The sequence below is a fragment of the Leucopleurus acutus genome (assembly GCF_964270905.1).
Source record: "Leucopleurus acutus genome assembly, chromosome: 19".
NCBI classification, from domain to species: Eukaryota; Metazoa; Chordata; class Mammalia; order Artiodactyla; family Delphinidae; genus Leucopleurus; species Leucopleurus acutus.
In genome coordinates this window covers 45,950,734-45,970,772 of record NC_139161.1, presented here as the reverse complement: position 1 = coordinate 45,970,772, position 20,039 = coordinate 45,950,734, and the positions used below count along the sequence as shown (strand labels likewise).

The window sequence follows — 20,039 nt, the reverse complement described above, 5'->3', positions numbered from 1 at the left end:
TTTTATGCTCAGGTATTAAGTAGATTAATAAGAATACATTAATTTTTCAATTCATACTTAATGGTTCCCGAGTACCCTAAAATTATGTATTTTATTTTTTAATTGAAGTATAGTTGATTTACAATATTATATTAGTTTCAGGTGTACCACATTAGTGATTCAATATTTTTATAGATTATACTTCACTTAAAGTTACTACAAAATAATGGCTATATTTCCCCGTGCTGTATAATATATCCTTTTTACTTATTATACATAGTAGTTTGTATCTCTCAATCCCATACACCTATCTTACCTACCCCCTTCCCCCACCTCCACTGGTAACCACCAGTTTGTTCTCTATGAGTGTGTTTCTGTTTTGTTACAAACATTTGTTTATTTTATTTTTTAGATTCCACATATAAGTGATAACATAGAATATTTGTCTTTCTCTAACTTATTTCACTGAGCATAATACCCTCTAGGTTCATCCATGTTGTTGCAAATGGCAGAATTTCATTCTTTTTTATGGCTGAGTAATATTCTATTATTTATATATATATATATATATATATATACACACATACATATATATACATGCCACATCTTCTTTATCCATTCATCTGTTGATGGACACTTAGGTTGCTTCCGTATCTTGGCTATTGTAAATAATGCTGCTATGAACATTGGGGTGCATGTGTCTTTTTGAGTCAGTGTTTACTGAATACCCTAAAATTAAATGCACATTCAGAATCTCACACCATATTGTTTATAGGTCAAATTTTTCTTAAGAACATCAAGAAGAAATTATAGTCTTTAAATAAAAACTACTTAACAATAGGACTCTGGAATATTAAAAAAAAGTCAATATTAAAAAAAAGTCAGCAAACATATATTTAATCATTTAATTAATTAGTTCTCCTTATACATCAGAAATTACTCTATTTACTAAGAAGAAACTAATGTTTATCTCTACACTTTTCTCCTTGTGATTTCTAATGTTCTGAGCATGTTGACTACTGGCATTTCTTTTTTCTTTTTTTTTTTTTAACTAACAATATGTGAAGTTACTTGACAAGGTAGGTGGTTATATATGGTCTGGTGTATGCACTTGTTACAATAGAATGGTAAGCATTCTCCCTTTACTACCATTTAAATGCCACTATTCAAGATAACTGTATTATCTGGTAATTAATCTTGCTGAATAAGCAATGTTGTATCTTTGCGTTTTTGGCAGTGAATTCCATTGAAATAAGCATAATCAACACTCTTCATTAAAAAAAAATCCACTTTACCTTAGGCCTATAATGCCTTGACATACTGAGTTGTTTTTGTTTTTGTTTTCTAAATCTCTTTTTCCAAGTAAGATGAAAGGGAAGCAAATCATTCATTGGCCTGACTATTGTAGTATTAATCTAAGAAAGAAAGAAAAAAAAGTCATTTGGGTATCTTGTGTTAGAAACACTTCTCTGACTTGCTTTTTTTGTGGGCCAAAGGAATTTCCACTCCTTTGGCACTATTTTAAAGTGTAGAAGTCATAGAAGAAAGGTGACAAAGGATATTACTTTATTATAAGCCATGAGAAAAGTTATGCTTTTTTCTGCAGTTCCCTTCCTAACCACTGTCCCAGAGTATAGGTACCAAATGCAGATTCTTAGTTAAGAAGCAGCTGGTTATAGCAGAAATGTAGACCTGAGTTCAAATCATGACTCCACGTGGCATTTATTGGCATTGTGACCTTTAGCAAGCTGCATAGGGTTGTGGTGCACATTAAATAAAATAACATATAAAGTACCTGGCCCATAATAGTGTAAAATAGATGTTAGTTTACCTCTATAGATGTAACTGGTTTTAGCTGTTTGTGGCCTCTAAGGAAACATCAAGGGTATTTTTGCTTTTTATTTCTCATCACAATTCTCATAGGTAGAAAAATCTACCAAAAAAGCTGAAAATAATTTGAATTATCTCTTTTTGGTCAGCTCATTTTATGTATGAGGGAAAGGATATTAAGTTAGTAATAGCCCATAAACATCTAAAAGGGTACTCAACCTTACTAGTAGTCAAGGCACAGCAAATTAAGACCATGGTGAGATACATATAACACTAGATTGGCAAAAAAGAAAAAGAAAACATCTGATGATTTTAAGTGTTGGCTAGGATTTAGCACAACTGAAACTCTCACTCCTTCCTGGTGAGAGTATAGATTGGCACAACTACTTTAGGAAATAATTTGTCACTACCTGGTAAACTTGTACCCTTAGTTATTCTGTGACTCTGCATTTCTACTCCTAGGTACCTTAGGTGTACCTATATCCCATTGACACCCTTGTGCATGTAGACCAAAAGACATTTCAAGGAAGTTGTAGCAGCATGGTTGATGTCACCAAAAACAGGAACAGTCCAATCTATCTGAGTCGAGTGGGTAAACTTTGATATATTCCTATAATGCAGTCTTTTACCCCAGCAAAAAAATGAATGAACTGTAGCTATAGGTAATAAGTGGATGAATCTTATTAGCATAATATTTAGTTTTTAAAAAACATATTGGTGTAAAAATAAAATACAGTGTGTATGTGTGACAAAAAATAAAAAAATAATAAACATATTGGGAAGACTGCATAAGTGTAATACAATTTTTAAAGCCCCCAAACAATCAAAACTAAATAATATATTGTTTAACAATATAGACATCATGTAATTTTTTTAATAGTGGAATAAAAAATAATGCAAAGAACCAATATGTAAATTAAAATGAAATTCTAAAAAATATTCAAATAATACAAAATAAGACAGAAAAAGGAGAAACAGAGGTATAAAGGTATAGGGGACAAACAGAAAATAAATGGATTTGGTTCTACCATGTTACTAACTATATCAGTAATTACATTAAATGTTAATGGACTAACCACTACAATTAAAAGGCAAAGATTGTCACAATGGGTAAAATAAAGCAAGATCCAACTACATTCTGTCTATAAAAGACATTCTTTAAGTTATAAAGAGATTGAAAAATATACCTTGCAATCAGTGAGCATAAGTCTGGAATAGCTATGTTAATATTAGATAAAGTAGATTTCAAGATAAAATGTCTTACTAGAAGATAAAGGTATCCTGAAAAATAAGAATCAAGTTAAAGGATTTATATTTCTTTCAAAACTTACTATGAGCTATAGTAATAAAGATATAGTACTGGCGTAAAGAATGACAAATAGATCAATGGAACAGAATAAAGAACCCAGAAGTAGACCTCACTTACACTGTCATTTGATTTTTTACATGGAGCCAAGTTATCAAATGGAGAAAGGAAAGTCTTTTCAATAAATGTGCTTGAAAACTTGAAATCGATATGGGGAAAAAAAAGAGCCTCCACCCCATCTCACACCACATACAAATATTTATTCAGGATAGATCATAGACCTTATACATAAAACCATAAAGGTTTTAATAAGAAAATATTATAGAGTATCTTTGTGACTAAAGGGTAGGCAAAGGTTTCTGAAGACATAGAAAACAGTAACTATAGGAGAAAAAAATTTCCAATTAGACTTCAGTTACAACTCTCACACATTGTTGATAAGCATGTAAAGTGGTATAAGCACTTTGGAAGCCCTGGTAATTTTCTCTAAAATTACACGTGCATGTGTTCCATGACCTACAAAAAACCAAAAGCACATGTCCACCAAAAAAACAGCAAAGAATGCTTATGTAAAAGTTTTATTCATAATAGGCAAAAACTCAAACATCCTGGGTATATATATCAATAGGAGATGAATAAACAAACTGTGGTATATTCATACAATGGAATCCTCAGGAATAAAAAGGAATGAACTCTTTTTACATACAACAGCATAGGTGAATCTCAAAAACATTATGCTGAGTGAAAGAAGCCACACACAAAAGAGTACATACTATATGATTCTATTTATGTGAACAGGGAAACCATTTAAATGGAGTCATATGCTATATACTAATTTTTGATGGAAAAAAATTGTGGTGGAAGAAAAGTAAGAACAGTGGCTGCCTCTAGGTTGTGCCAGGTATTAAATGAGAGAAATTTCTGAGCTGATAGAAATGTTGCATTTCTTGGTAAAAGTTTGAGTTACACAGATACATACATTTGTCAAAACTCATTGAATGGTGCACTTAAGATTTGTGCATTTATTTCATTGTATATACATTTTACCTTAAAAGAAAAGAAAGAACTGTAATACCGAATTCTAATTATGTACATTTAAGGGCAAGTACACTGTAAACTACTTTGAAATGCAACAGAAGAATAAGATGGATTGATCAGTGAGGCAGAAAGATGAATAGAGAAGTGATAACGCAAATACAAAAAATGTTACTGGTAGAATCCAGATGGTGGATACACATGTTCACTATAAGATGTTTCAGCTTTTCTGTATGTATGAAATTTTTTATAGTAGAATGAAAGCAAGAAAATTATAAACTTAAAATTCAAGATAGTGGGACTTCCCTGGTGGTCCAGTGGTTAAGACTCTGCGCTCCCAATGCAGGGGACCCGGGTTCAATCCCTGATCAGGGAACTAGATGCCACATGCCACAACTAAAGATCCTGCATGCCGCAACATAAGATCCCGCACAGGGCAACGAAGATCCCACGTCCTGCAACTAAGACCCGGGGCAGCCAAATAAATAAATAAATAAGGGCTTCCCTGGTGGCGCAGTGTTAGAGAGTCTGCCTGCCGATGCAGGGGACACGGGTTCGTGCCCCGGTCCGGGAAGATCCCACATGCCGCGGAGCGGCTGGGCCTGTGAGCCATGGCCGCTGAGCCTGCGCGTCTGGAGCCTGTGCTCCGCAACAGGAGAGGTCACAACAGTGAGAGGCCAGCGTACCACAAAATAAATAAATAAATAAATATTTTTTAAAAATTCAAGATAGTACTCACATCTTGGGCGAAGGATAAGAATGGGAGATAGGAAATAAGCACACAGGTAAATGCAAAGGTATTGGTACTATTCTAGCTTTTAAGTAGAATGTTGTTCACAGGTATTCATTTTATTATTGTGCCTTATAATTTACATATATTTTAAATATATCTATTGTCATATAATTTTTCATACAATTAAAAAATGAGAAGAATACATCAGAAGTAGAGATCTATTAACCACTGATAACAATAATGAAGAATAATTTGTTAAATGAGATTCCAGGAAATCATTTCTATTTATTACAGTTCCCTTGGGCTCCAAAATCTAACACTTATCTTTGCTTATGAGTCTTCTCATTTTCATTCTTGCAAACTTTCCAGGTTCTGACTCTTGACTGTAGAGACGATCGGTTCTTTTCATTTTAGCACCATTCTTTTCACTTCCTAAAGGGCATACTTCTGAACCTAAAACTTTCCCTGTAGGCAGAGTGTAATATACCATGACACCTCCCCTGTCCTACCTCCGAGGGTAGGATCTTTGCTGTCTTCTTCCCTTTGTGCAAGATAATGGGCATACCTGAAATCAATAATGAAAATGAAATGGGAATAAAAGTTATAGAGCTGGTTGTGGCTGCCCAGGAATGGAGGTAGAATGATGTAGAGGTGAATGGGGATGGTTCCATAAACTCGAAAATGTAGGTGACTTATCGGCAGACAGTACACGTATTGTTTGAGATTGTTTTGCTCCTCCTATTTTTGTGTTTGCCAAATAGGGCAAAAGTGACCAGAGTGCAAATATAAAATGTCAGAGAGCAAACTTAAAGCAAAAGTTCGCACCTCACTATCATTAATTATCTCATCTTTTCTCACTTTTCCTTCATGTTGCTATTCTTGTCTCCATGAAGATCTGTATAGTATCTTAACATATAATAATTCCTAACCTAGGTTAGGCAGGGGTGAATGATATGCTTTTTCAATGTGTGGGGAGGCAGTATTTTATCAGTTTTAATTCTAGCTTTACTACATGAGTTTCCTTGAGCAACTTCTTTCCTTTCTGTGAATTTCAGTTTCTGTAAAATATTCATATTTCATTGAGCTTAAATTGCCATAACACCCTCAGTTACTTTATGTGCCACTAAAAAAAATAAATATTGCAATTAAACTATGATTCAATGCTTTTTCGTCACATTGATTGTAAATTTATCCCAATTTATGTGTATGTGTTAGAATCAGTGTAACTAGGGTACCATCAACCTTCTGAGTTTATAAGGAATAAGTTGGACAATGTACTTAAAGTGTTGAGCAAGGCACCTGGCATGTTATAAATACTCAATAAGTAGTAGCCATTAAGGTAATGGTGACGTGATCATGAGCACTTTGCAAGATGGTGTTCATTGTTTAGGTGGTTCTTTGGGGATCAGAATCATTAATAGACCATCTTGATGAGATTTGTTGGTGAAAGTCAGAATACCCACTCATTTTAATTTTAAGTAACATAACAGTAACATAGCGTCTTCAGTTGGTTTTCAGAGGTAATTCTTTTAATTATGAGCACTTTGTTATTAAAAAAAATTTGTAGACTATTGTGAAAGTTTCCTCCAGGAATAAATTATGTTGATATATATCAACTCCCTGGATTGGTTGAAGTCACTTTTTATGGAGAGAATTTAGTTTAAGTACACGGCATCAATGAGATATTCCTACATGTAAAGCTTAGTAAAATTATATTGTTGGTATTATGATATGAGACCTCAGATTTTAAATTTTTTTCCCTCATTTTTCTGTCTATACAGGAGGCAGACAGTGGGGAGGAGGAATGCCGATCTCAGCCCAGGAGGTATGTTTGTTCATTACATCCTATAGTATTTCTGTAGTTAGTGTGTTTTCTCTAATTCTTTCTCAGTCTTGTCATATTAGTTGATCCTCGTTTTCCAAGATGCTTAGTTGGTTTCTCAAAATGGAATTACTTTAAGAATTCAGTTACTGGGACTTCCCTGGTGGCACAGTGGTTGAGAATCTGCCTGCCAATGCAGGGGACGTGGGTTTGAGCCCTGGTCCGGGAAGATCCCACATGCCGCGGAGCAACTAAGCCCATGCTCCACAACTACTGAGCCTGCGCTCTAGAGCCTGTGAGCCACAACTACTGAGCCCGTGTGCTGCAACTACTGAAACCCACGTGCCTAGAGCCGGTGCTCCGCAGCAAGAGAATGCACCACAATGAGAAGCCCTCGCACTGCAACGAGGAGTAGCCCCCGCTCACCACAACTAGAGAAAAGCCCATGCCCAGCAACCAAGACCCAATGCAGCCAAAAAAAAAAAAAAAAATTAAGAATCCAGTTACTGACTCAGAAAGATTTTAAATGGTAGACTGCATTATGTTGTGCACCTGAAACTGATATAATGTCGTACGTCAGTTATACCTCAGTAAATAAAGTAACTAATTAAGTGGTAGATTTCTCTTTTTTTAATGCAGAAAGGTCAGTATTGGCCCAGCTTTGACCCAAGTCTCTAAAACTGTCTTGGGTAATAAAAAAGCAAATTTTCCTTACCTTTTAGGAAAATGTCAACTAAGGAACATTTCAGCCTTTGGTTTTATACTTATTTTTGTCATTCATTTTGATAGGTTTTGGCAATTTTTACAGATTGGTTAATATTTCACTTCCTCAATACAAAGAATATACTAAGTAACTTACCCAATCTTTTAAAATACAATGAAATTTTTTTTCTCCCTCTCATGGAATAGTGGGCATGTTATAAGGATACCAATACCTGCTGCCATTAAAAGAAAAAAATTATGAGAGACATCTAGGACATATATAATAACATTTCTGTTATCTTCTTTAAAATTTTTATGGTAGTATTAAAGATTCAATAGTTCAGAATTCACTGAAATCCTTAGAACTTTGAAAGTCCGTAATAGCAATGTCAATGTTGTATGCAACAAACTATATTATATGATATTTTAATTTCTCAAGATTGCATGGAATTCAACTTTCCTGTTATAAACATTATTATACTGTGACACAGTAGGGTACATCTTTTGTAAGAAATAAGTGCCTTTTAAAAATATTTGTTTAAATGTCTGTGAAATAAAATGTTTTTTTTTTTTAATCAACTCCCTCCCACAAGAAATAGTCTTGGTAAGTTCTAGACAGTCATTTAAATGCTACCAAATTTGTGTCCTCTGAACTCAATCACTAGATGATACTGAGAACGGATACAATAAATGTGTTCATTGTGGAGAAGCTGGCTAAAGGGAATGCTTCCTTAATGATAAATTATCGTGTATTTGTTGATATATATATATACCTCGCTTGTGTAAACCACAACTTAGTATAAAAACAGTTTCTTTTCATCAGTAACTGAGGTTATTGGCAATATTTTTCCTGCCTTATTACAAAAATTTAGGCTTAAAGCTTAATTTCTCACTGTCTCTTAGGGAAGATCTGACAGTGAAGTGTCATTCTTTTGCATAGGACTACGAGACAGAAACCTAGAAGAAATTTTAGCTCATTGTTTACCAGAGACATCATAACCTTATTCCCATTAGAATGAAAAAGGATTCCAAAGGATTCTTAAATTTTCTGTTAGGCCAGATTTAAAGATCTCTGGGTTAATTTCTTTATGCATTTACTGGGGTAATTGTCCCCCAAAATTACATAATGATGAGGCAATGCAAGTCTATTTTCTTATTCATAGCACTGAATTGTCAAACCATTAAGAACCATAAAAACAGTATATCATTGAAACTAATACCAATTCCAGGTAATAAAAAAAGATGTTGCATTAATCTCTTATTTTAACCAAATATCATTTATTGGGAAAGTCATAAGTTAAAAGTAATCTTTTAGTATAATTAGCTCAAACTATGCTACCTTTAAAAACCAATGTTCACAGGCAAAAACAAACAAAAATAGATAAATTAGACTGCATCAAAATTTAAAACTTCTGTGCATCAAAGGACACAACAACAGAGTGAAAAGGCAACCCACAGAATGGGAGAAGATATTTGCAAATCATGTAGCTAATAAGGGATTAATATCCAGAATATAAAAAGAACTCTTTTACAACTCAGCAAGAAAAAAACAAACAACCTGTCTTAGTCAGCTTGGGCTCCTATAACAAAATACCATAGATTGAGTGGCTTAAATTTCAGACATTTGTTTCTCACGGTTCTGGAAGCTAGTAGTCCAAGATCAACGTGCTGGCAGATTTGCTTCCTGATGAGAACCCTCTTCCTGGCTTGTAGACAGCTGCTTTCTTGCTGAGTCCTCACATGGCTGTAAGAGAGAGGGTGCTCTGCTCTCTTCCTCTTCTTGAATGTACACTAATCCTATCATGTTGGCCACACCCTCATGACATCATCTAACCCTAATTTCCTCCCAAAGGTTCCCATCTCCAGATATCATCACATTGGAGGTTGACGTCAGCATACAGACTTGGGGGGCACATAAACATTTAGTCCATAACATTACACCCATGCCCCCCAAAATTCATCTCCTTCTCACATACAAAATATATTCATCACATCCCAACAGCCCCAAAGGTCTTAACTCATTCTAGCATCGACTCTAAAGTCCAAAGTCTTATCTAAATATCATCTAAATGGGCTTCCCTGGTGGCGCAGTGGTTGAGAGTCCGCCTGCCGATGCAGGGGACACAGGTTCGTGCCCCGGTCCAGGAAGATCCCACATGCCATGGAGTGGGTGGGCCCGTGAGCCATGGCCACTGAGCCTGTGCATCCGGAGCCTGTGCTCCGCAACGGGAGAGGCCACAACAGTGAGAGGCCCACGTACCACACACACACAAAAAAAATCCTTAAATATCATCTAAATAAGATATGGGTGAGACTTGCGGCAAAATTCCTCTCCAGCTATGAACCTGTGGAATCAGATTAATTATACACTTTAAAATACAATGGTAGGACAGGCATAGGCTGGACATTCCCATTCCAAAAGGGAGAAATAGAAAGGAAAGAAAAGATGACAGGGCCCAAGTAAGTCCAAAACTTACTGAGACAAATCCCATTAGATCTGAAGGCTCAAGAATAATCCTCTTTGGTTTGATATTGTGCCTGCTAAACCCAGTGGGGAAGTAGTCCTGCCTTCAGGACTCACTGGAGTGGTGGTGTCATCTCCAGGGATCACCTGAGCAGCCCTGCACTTCTGGCTCCCTTGGAGTACCACCCATGCAGTGTTCTGCAAGGGCCCACCTACCTGGCACCTTTGAAACTGACGTGGAGGCAGCCTTGCCTGCCAGCCCTCGCACTCTCTGCGTGTGGTGGGAGTAGCAACCTTGATGATCTCTGAATCTTTTGGGGGTACTCTTCCCTTTTCTTGGAGAATGTTCATGTTCACAACCTCCCTTCATTCTGTCTCATTTTCTGTTTCTGATCTTCAGTGAGATTCCATGGATGTTACAATGATGGAAGAATTGGCTGCTCTTCACACAAAAAAGAGTAATCTAGTAACAAGCACGCTAAAATTAAGAATTCAGAGGTAATGAATTGAGAGTGAATATTGCTAGAAACCAAAATTAGTAAGTTAGAAACTAAACTTCACAGAATTAAAAAGTGAAAATTAAAACACGTTTTAACCATTGTGTTAGCAAAGATTTAGATTATTAGTATCCAAAAAAATAGCATTTTCTGCCTTATAAATTGGTACAACCTTTTTAGAGTGTAAATTAGCAGTATCAATTAAAATTCAAAATATTCTGGATTTGGACCCAGAACTTCCACTTTTAGAAGTTAATCCAGAACAAAGAGATGGACCCAAGAGTATTTGTTGCAACATATTTTTTAAACTTGGAAACATCCCAAATGTTGATTAATAAAGAAATAACTAACCAATAATTCTATCGTGTATAGTACTCAAAACGTTTAATAAATGTTAATGTGTGGGAAAAAATTAGAAATTACCGTATGATCCAGCAATTCCCTTTCTGAGTATATACTCAAAATAACTAAAAGCAGGGTCTTGAGAAATTTGTGCACCCATGTTCATAGCAACGTTATTAGCCAAAGGGTAGAAGCAACCCAAGTATCCATAGACAGATAAATGGATAAACGAAATGTAACATATACATATAATGGAATATTATTCAGGCTTAAAAAAGTAGGAAATCCTGCAATTTATGATGAACCTTGAGGACATTATGCTAAGTGAAAAAAGGCAGTTCCGTAAGGATTACATATTGTATGATTCCACTTATATGAGGTACCTACTGTAGTCGAATTCTCAGAGATGGGAAGTAGAATGTTGGTTGCCAGGGGATAGGGGAGGATGGATAGGGAGTTATTTAATGGGTACAGAATTTCATTTTTAGAAGAGAAAAAAGTTCTAGAGATGGATGGTAGTGATAATTGAACAACGAACAACAGTGAATTACTTCATGCCTTGTACACTTAAAAATAGTTATTTAAGAGGGCAAATTTTATGTTATATATATTTTACTATAATTAAAAAACAAATGATCTACTCATGTCACACCAGCTCCTTTTTATGATATCTAATTCTGGCGCTGCTTTGTTGTTCCCAGGAGTTAAGCATTAAAAAAAATCATAATTGTTGGGCTTCCCTGGTGGCGCAGTGGTTGAGAGTCCGCCTGCCGATGCAGGGGTCACGGGTTCGTGCCCCAGTCCAGGAAGATCCCACATGACGCGGAGCGGCTGGGCCCGTGAGCCATGGCCGCTGAGCCTGCGCATCCAGAGCACAGGCTCCATAACGGGAGAGGCCACAACAGTGAGAGGCCCTCGTACCGAAAAACAAAAACAAAAACATAATTGTAGAACTAAAAATCAGGTTGTGTATTATTACCTTTTTGATAAAAATATAAATGGATGAAATTCAGTTCCAGCCTTTTCCTTTTTTTTCTTTATAAATTTATTTATTTTTGGCTGCGTTGGGTCTTAGTTGCTGCACACAGGCTTTCTCTAGTTGTAGCGAGCGGGGGCTGCTCTTTGTTGCAGTGTGCGGGCTTCTCATTGCAGTGGCTTCTCTTGTTGCAGAGTATGGGCTCTAGGCATGTGGGCTTCAGTAGTTGTGGCACGTGGGCTCAGTAGTTGTGGCTCGCGGGCTCTAGAGCACAGGCTCAGTAGTTGTGGCTGACGGGCTTAGTTGCTCCGTGGCATGTGGGATCTTCCTGGACCAGGGCTTGAACCCATGTCCCCTGCATTGGCAGGCAGATTCTTAACCACTGTGCCACCAGGGAAGTCCCTGCAGTCTTTTCTTTTGCATATTTATGAACTGATAGCTTTTCGTCTTCTTGTGTCATAACCCACTTTGCTGACTGGGGAACAGCCAGGAAGGTGACTATAAAACGAAACCATATAACACACCAATATTCAATCATGTTGATTTATAAATGGTTATCTCATATGAGTCAACCTAATAAAATTGCAAGATAATAAATAAAAGTGAGCAAAAGAAAGATGCCATTGAAATAAATCTTGAAATCCCAAGACATCTTTTTTAAGGTGACTAGTTGTGGAAGGAAACAAAGTACCTTAGATCTAAATTTAGAAAATATTTTAATTATAGTAGAATTCTCACATTTCTGTATATATCAACTCTAAGCTAAGAATTGTATAAAGTAAAGAGAAAGAATAACCTTTAGGAAATTGTCTTTTGGCTCAGCAATTTATAGTATTGTACAATAATATAGTTTCAAACATCTCAAAGAAATCCCACCCACCCCCCGTACTACTTTTCTTAGACAAATGAATGTTTAAGCCACTCAAAACAGTTTTTATGTTTTCTCCCTTCAACTCAAGCAACATGTATAATATTTGTTACTATTTTTAATTACTCTGAATGTGTAGTTATTTTTCATGTTTAGCCCTAAACCTCTCCTGTTTTAGAACGTAATTTCTTCCTCTTCAGTTTTTCATAGACATAAAGAATTACTTACCATCTACTGAAAAAGTTCTGCACCTTTGAAAACGTGTTATTTTCTCTTAAGTACTTCAAACCTAACAATGAAAGTTTTGTTGCAGGTGGGGAAGAGAGAGAGCAAGTAGTGTGGGCCAGAGGAGTATCAGAAAATATCCTGGGAAGAGTTGGGTCTTGAACGAATGGGATTAGATAGGAGAACAGAAGAAGAGCATTCCAAATATAGGAGGATGGGGAGAGTGGGAGGATATCCCCAGAAGTCTGGAAGTAGGTGCTAATGTGTTCCAGGGACAATAAGAAGACAATTGTCTATATCTTAAGAGCAGAGGAGTTTTGATTTGATAGCTCTTTGTCTAGAAGAATGGCATGAATGCCAGAAAAGAGTCTGGCAGTGTTATGCAGTATGAGAGGAGGCAGGAAAATGACTCAGGAAGCTGTTGCAGGCAAATGGCTAGAGGTGGGCAATCACCTCCAACTGACAGCAGCATGAGGACAGGGACTGTATCTTTTATCTCAGTATCCACAGCAATTAGCCTGTAGTTGCCACTCAGTAAGTGCTTGTTTATTGAATGAATGAATGAAAGAGAATAGAATATTGGTTGATATCTTTACTAGAAATGATATAGTTGAAAAAGAGAACTTCTGTGAACACATATGAAGAGTTCACCTTTGAACATGTGAAACAACAGGGCAGTAGTCAAGTGGAAACAGCTTGAAGACAGCTCAAAGAAAACATGGAATCAGGGCATGTCTTTGTGTAAGATATAATTTCACAATGGTACTGTGTTATTAATGCATTCATTTTGTGGCCAACTCTTTCTTCCAGATCTCTCTTTGGTACCTCGTCAGGTTCTCTTGAGATACGACTTCATTTAATTTCAGCCTATTTAGTGAAATAATTTTTGTATGGATTTAAATGTCATAATGACAGTAAATACTACATTGCCCATCTTTAGGCTGTGGAAGGAAAACAGATGTACTTCTACCTGAGTATATGTTCTAGTTAAAGAATTTGTTAACCTAGAGAATAAGAGTATTCTACTTAAAATTTTAAAAAAAAAGTGGTAAAGAGGAAAAGTCTGCTGTAAATATGAACTGATAATTTATCCTCATATGTATATTTTTTAATTTTGGAGCAATCTCATAGAAAAATTGCTGATACAGTACAAGGAACTTTTTTTTCAGAGCCATTTGATAGTAAGATGCCCCCCTCACCTCAGTTTTCTATTTTAAGAAACAGAATGATGATATTAATATTTCATGGAGAGGCCTTTTATTGAACTTATAGCAGAATATATGTGTGTATGTGATTGATTGATTTACAAAAGTAGAGCTTTCCGTGTATTTAAAAACCATCTCTAACTGATGATAGTGAAGCTCTTCATCTTTTGCTTTTGGCCCTCCTGAAGTCTGAATCTCCACCTCCCACCATATGGGTTACTATTCTGATCCAGAGAACTTACAGCTATTTATAAGTATTTTGATGTGGCCACCAGGGGATGTAGTGAGCTATCCTCTCATCCTCTTGAGTTCTGCCACTGCATGGAGTAGCCCGTTTAAATTGGTAAGTGCACACTTTGAAAGGTTCTTTTCCTAGCCACTCAACAAGAGTAAGAATTTTCACTTCCCTGAAGTACTCTGTTTCTGAAGAATGTATTCACAGATTCTATTTTATATTTATCTGACATGTTCTGCTTCTGGTAGCTACAACAGGCATTCCTCTTAAATCTGACTTGAAAAGCAAACTAATTATTGCAGACATAATGAAATTAGGTATATCTTTTAAAGCTAGGTAAATAATTTTACTTGGTTTTTTTCTTTTAATAATTTTACTTTTTCCCCCCAGATGTTATTCTTCAGGGTATTAAAAAAAAAACAACAGAAAGCAATTACCCCTCAATTCTTGACTTTGCCAAAGTAAGTTTTTGAAAAGTTGTTTTTTTATAGTATAAAACTCCAGAGACTAATAAAGTGTCAAATACCTATTACTGCTGGGAGAGGATTCTGGGAAGATAGTGGAGTAGGAAGCACCAGGAATCTGGCTCTCTATCTCCACAACAAATTGACTTGGCAGAATCTGTCTGACTTAACTATTTTCCAACTCTGGAGTCTGTTGAAGGCCTGCAACTACTAGAGGAAGAACTGGAGGGTAAATTGTGGTCAATTTCAGCTCTTAGCTCTTAGTAGCTATCCATCCCTCCCCCTCAGCCACATGGTAGGCAGCTGTGCACATGTTCCTGGTGTAGCTTGCACAGGGCTCATATAAGATGGGGTGGGCAAAAAAGACCCTGTCCTCCAGATATCAGGGATCTGTGATCTGATAGCCGAGTGCCACTTCTGATCATAGAGGTGCAGACAAAGGGGCAGGCAGCCAGTATTGCTGCATCTCTCCCCTTTGTTGCAAGCCCCTCTCCCTCATGCTGAAGTGACATCCAGGGATTTAAAGGGCTAGCACCCTTTTTTTCCTCCCCCTTCACTTTTTGCCTTTCCACCTTTTGGGAGTCAGACATTAAAGACAGGACTTCAAAAGCAGCTCATATAGGGGGAAAATTAGAATATGTCCACATATGCCTAGGGAAAGGCTCAGAAAAGACCTGAGAAGACCTTAAACTTATATCTCAGACTGATCCTTGGCACGGAGATGGCCTACAGCAATCAGAAAAACAAAAACAATAACAAAAAAATAGTAAACCCCATGGAAGGTGGAGAATCTGATTTCCAAAGTTAACCACATTATTAGATTCACACTAATACCACATTATTAGTGTTCAACAAAAAAATCACAAGGCATACAAAAAACAGTAAAGTATGACCCATTCAAAAGAAAAAAATAGCAGAAACCGTCCCTGAAAAAGATCTAATGGCAGATATACTATACAAAGACTTTAAAACAACCATCTTAAAGATGTTCAAAGAACTAAAGGAAACCGTGAAGGAAGTTGTGAAAATGATGTGTGAACAAAATGGAAATGTCAATAAGGAGATAGAAAATCTAAAAAGAAACCAAAAAAGAGCTTCTGGAGCTGAAAAGTACAGTAACTAAAATTAAAAATTCACTGGATAGATTCAGAGGCAGATTTGAGCAGGCAAGAGAAAAGATCATCAGACTTGAAGATAGGACAATGGAAATTATCAAGTCTGAGGAATAGAAAGAAAAAGGACTGAATAAAAGCAAGCAGAACTTAAGGGACTTATGGGACATCATCAAGAGGACCAACATATATATCATGGGAAACGCGGAAGGATGAGAGAGAGCCAGAGCAAATATTTAAAGAAATAATGGCTAAAAACTTCCCAAACTTGGGTGTTCCCTGGTGGCCTAGTGGTTAGGATTCCAGGCTCTCGCTGCAGTGGCCCAGGTTCAATCCCTGGTTCAGGAACTGAGATCCTGCAAGCCACGTGGCACAGCCAAAAATCAAGAACAACAACAACAAAAACCTTCCCAAATTTGTTGAAAGACACTATAAATATCAAAGAAGCTCAACAAACTCCAATTAAGATGAACTCAAAGAGACACACACTGAGACACATTATAATAAAACTTTCAGAAGACAAAGACAAAGAAAGACTCTTGAAAGCATCAAGAAAGAAGTGCATCATCACATACAAGGGATCCCCAAGAAGAATATCAGCAGATTTCTCATCAGAAATCTGGAGGCCAAAATTTTTCTTATCAGAAACTTCGGAGGCCAAAAGACAATGGGCCAATGTATTCAAAGTTCTAAAAGAAAAAAACAGTCAACCAAGAATCCTATATTTGGCAAAACTGCCCTTCAAAAGAGAAAGAGAAGTTAAGATATTCCAGATAAATAAAAGCGGAGGGAGTTTATGACCACTAGACCTGCCCTGCAGGAAACGCCCAAGGGCTTCCTGCAAGGTAAAATGAAAGGACATCAGATAGTAACTCAAAGCCATATGGAGATACAAAGATCTCAGTAAAGGTAAATACATGGGCAATTATAAAAGCTAGTATTATTGTAACCTTGGTTTGTAACTGCACTTTTTGTTTTCTGCGTGATTTAAGAGACTAATACATTTAAACTAAAAATCCCCCAATGATTAGTGTAAAAGCTAGTGTTACTGTAACTCTGGTTTATAACTCCAAATCTTGTTTTATACATAATTTAAGAGAGTAATGCATTTAAAAGAATTATTAGTTTATGTTTTGGGACACAATGAATAATGGTGTTGTGACATCAGAAACTGAAAGGAGTGGAGACAGCTGTAAAGGAACAGAGTTTTTGTATGTTATTGAAGCTAAGCTGGTATAAGTTGAATTCAGAGTGTTAAAACTTTAGGTTGTTAAGTGTAATTCCATGATAACCACAAAGAAATTAGCTATAGAACATACACAAAAGGAAATGAGAAAGGAATTTAAACATTTCACTACAAAAACTCAAGAAAACACAAAAGAAGAGAGTAATGCGGGAAATAAGGGACAAAAAAAGCTTTAAGGCATGTGTAAAATAAATAGCACAATGAGAGAAGCAAGTCCTTTCTTATCAGTAATTAAGTGTAAATGAGTCCATGAAAGTCTTCAAACAAAAGACAGAGATTGACATAAGGGATAAAAAATACATGACCCAACTACAAGAGACTTATTTGAGATCCAGAGACACAATCAGGTTGAAAGTAAAAGGATGGAAAAAGATATTCTATGCAAATAGTAACCAGAAGAGAGCAGGGGTGACTGTACTAATTATCAGATAAAGTAGACTTCAAATCAAAAAGGTTACAAGAGACAAAGAGGGATGTTCTGTATTAACAAAAGATTTGATGCAGCAAGAAAATATAACAGTTATAAACATTTATGCACTTAATGACAAACCATCAAAATGTATGAAGCAAAAACAGAATTGAAGGGAGAAATAGACAATTCTATAATAATAGTTGGAGACTTCATTACCACACTGAAAATAATGTATAGAACAATCAGACAAAAGATAAGTAAGGAAATAGAAGACTTAACACAATAAACCAACTAGATCTAACAGACATATACAGAACACTACCCAACAACAGTAGAATACACATTCTTCTCAAGTGCACATGGGACATTTTCCAAGATGGACCATATGTTAGGCCGCAGATTAAGTCTCAATAGATTTTAAAAGATAGATCTCATACAGAGTGTCTTCTAAGATCACAATGGAATGCAGTTAGAAATCAGTAACAAAAGGAAAACGGGAAAATTCACAAAATTATGGAAATTAAACAACACACTTTTAAACAACCAGTGCATCAAAGAAGAAATTACAAGGGAAATTAGAAAATACTTAGAGTCAAATGAAAACGACACAGCATACCAAGATTTACAGGACACACACAGCAAGAGCAGTGCTAAGGGGGAAATTTATAGCTAAAAATTCTTACATTGAAAAATAAGAAGGATCTCAAATCAACAAACCAACCTTACACCTGAAGGAACTAGAAAAAGTAGAACAAACCAAACCCAAAGCTAACACAACGAAGGAAATAATAAAGATTAGAGCAGAGATAAATGAAGTAGAGACTAGAAAATCAATAGAGATAATTGATGAAACAGAAAGTTCGTTCTTCAAAAGGATCAACAAAACTGACAAATTCTGGTGCTAGATGGACTAAGAAAAAATGAGAGAAGACTAAAATTACTAAAATCAGGACTTCCCTGGCAGTCCAGCGGTTAAGACTCCGCGCTTCCAATGCAGGGGACGCGGGTTCTATCCCTGGTCAGGCAACTATGATGCCACATGGTCAAAAAATAAAATTAAAAAAAAAATCACTTGGACTTCCCTGGTGGTGCAGTGGTTAAGAATCCACCTGCCAATTCAGGGGACATGGGTTCGAACCCTGGTCTGGGAAGATCCCACATGCCGCGGAGCAACTAAGCCCATGTGCCACAACTACTGAGCCTGCGCTCTAGAGCCTGCGAGCCACAACTGCTGAAGCCCATGCACCTAGAGTCCATGCTCTGCAACAAGAGAAGCCACCACAGTGAGAAGCCTGCTCACTGTAACAAAGAGTAGCCCCCGCTCACTGCAACTAGAGAAAGCCTGTGTGCAGCAACAAAGACCCAGCGCAGCCAAAAATAAATAAATAAATAAAATTAAATTATTTAAAAAATTTACTAAAATCAGCAATAAAAGTGGGGACATTACTACTGATTCTACAGAAATAAAAAGGATTATAGAAGTGTACTATGAACAATTGTACACCAACAAATTGGATAATCTAGATGAAATGGACAAATTCCTAGGTTGTCCTTAAAATTGATACTTTAAAAAAAAACTGTATCAAGGAATAATTGACAAATATACAGTAACATTTTATAGGTAAAGCTTGAGTCTTCAAACAGGAAGGTTAAAAATGTAAAATTATGCCTCTAGCAAAATAAAAAGTTCTCAGTAATTAACAATTATTTATGTATTAACTACTAAAACCAAGGAGACATCTCCCTATAAGAACTAGATAGTGCTGTAAGTTATAAGATCTGACAATTAAATAACTGATAATAGCAATGAATTTTTTATTTTAACCACAATCCAATATGTTTCTGTACCTTTTTGAGTTAAAAGAAAACGTCTACTTTCAGTAATCACAACGTGCTATGCAAATATTCTTTTTTAAGTTTAACCTTTTAAAAAGACATTGTCAATGAGCTGCAAGAGAGAGAGAAAGCCACAGGTACTACCATCATCTCCAGTGCTCTGTATGTGGGTACAGTACCTCCATGGCACCCACATGACAATCCAGATGTACTTTTTCAGCCGTGTGTGTTGCAACTTCTTGCATCAGTCTGTCCATCCCATCAAGGTCCAAAAAACCCAGGCCAAAGACCCCAACCCAGGCCTCAGAGATTTTGAAGCCAATGTCATAAGGCTGCTGGACAAAACAATTATTGGTTTTCCAATGGAAGTAAACCAAATTAGTGCACCCTTTTATTATCAACTAGGCCTTTCTATGGTGAGTTAATAGAACACAACTACAGTGCCCATCACAGTAGAGGCTGTTACCTCCAAAGCCTTCTTTGCTTGGCTCTTTATGACCACAGCCCTCTGTGGAAACAGTTTGAGATTGATGTGTGAAATCTTCGAACTAAAGACTATGCAATGGGGATGCCTCCTAGAGGTGGCGAAGTATTTTTCTCATGTCTTATAGGGAAGGTCTTGAGACCTATTCAGCTCACAGATCCTAGATAAATCAAAAGTATTAGAGGGCTACTCCATAGATGTATAACCTTTGATGACTAACTAAATTGTGGCACTTGAGGGAGCACCTTCAACATTTTCTTTCTTTA

General features: G+C 36.4%; 1 protein-coding gene across 2 annotated transcripts in view; it reads left to right on the top strand.

The window, feature by feature from the left end:
* Positions 1 to 20,039, top strand: part of SSH2 (slingshot protein phosphatase 2) — a 242,815-nt gene that overhangs the window by 93,823 nt on the left and 128,953 nt on the right. For both annotated transcript variants that reach the window (XM_082861024.1, XM_082861023.1), the window contains exon 3: positions 6,665 to 6,708. In XM_082861024.1, coding sequence (XP_082717150.1) covers positions 6,665 to 6,708 — 44 coding nt within the window. The remainder of the gene's footprint in view (positions 1 to 6,664; positions 6,709 to 20,039) is intronic.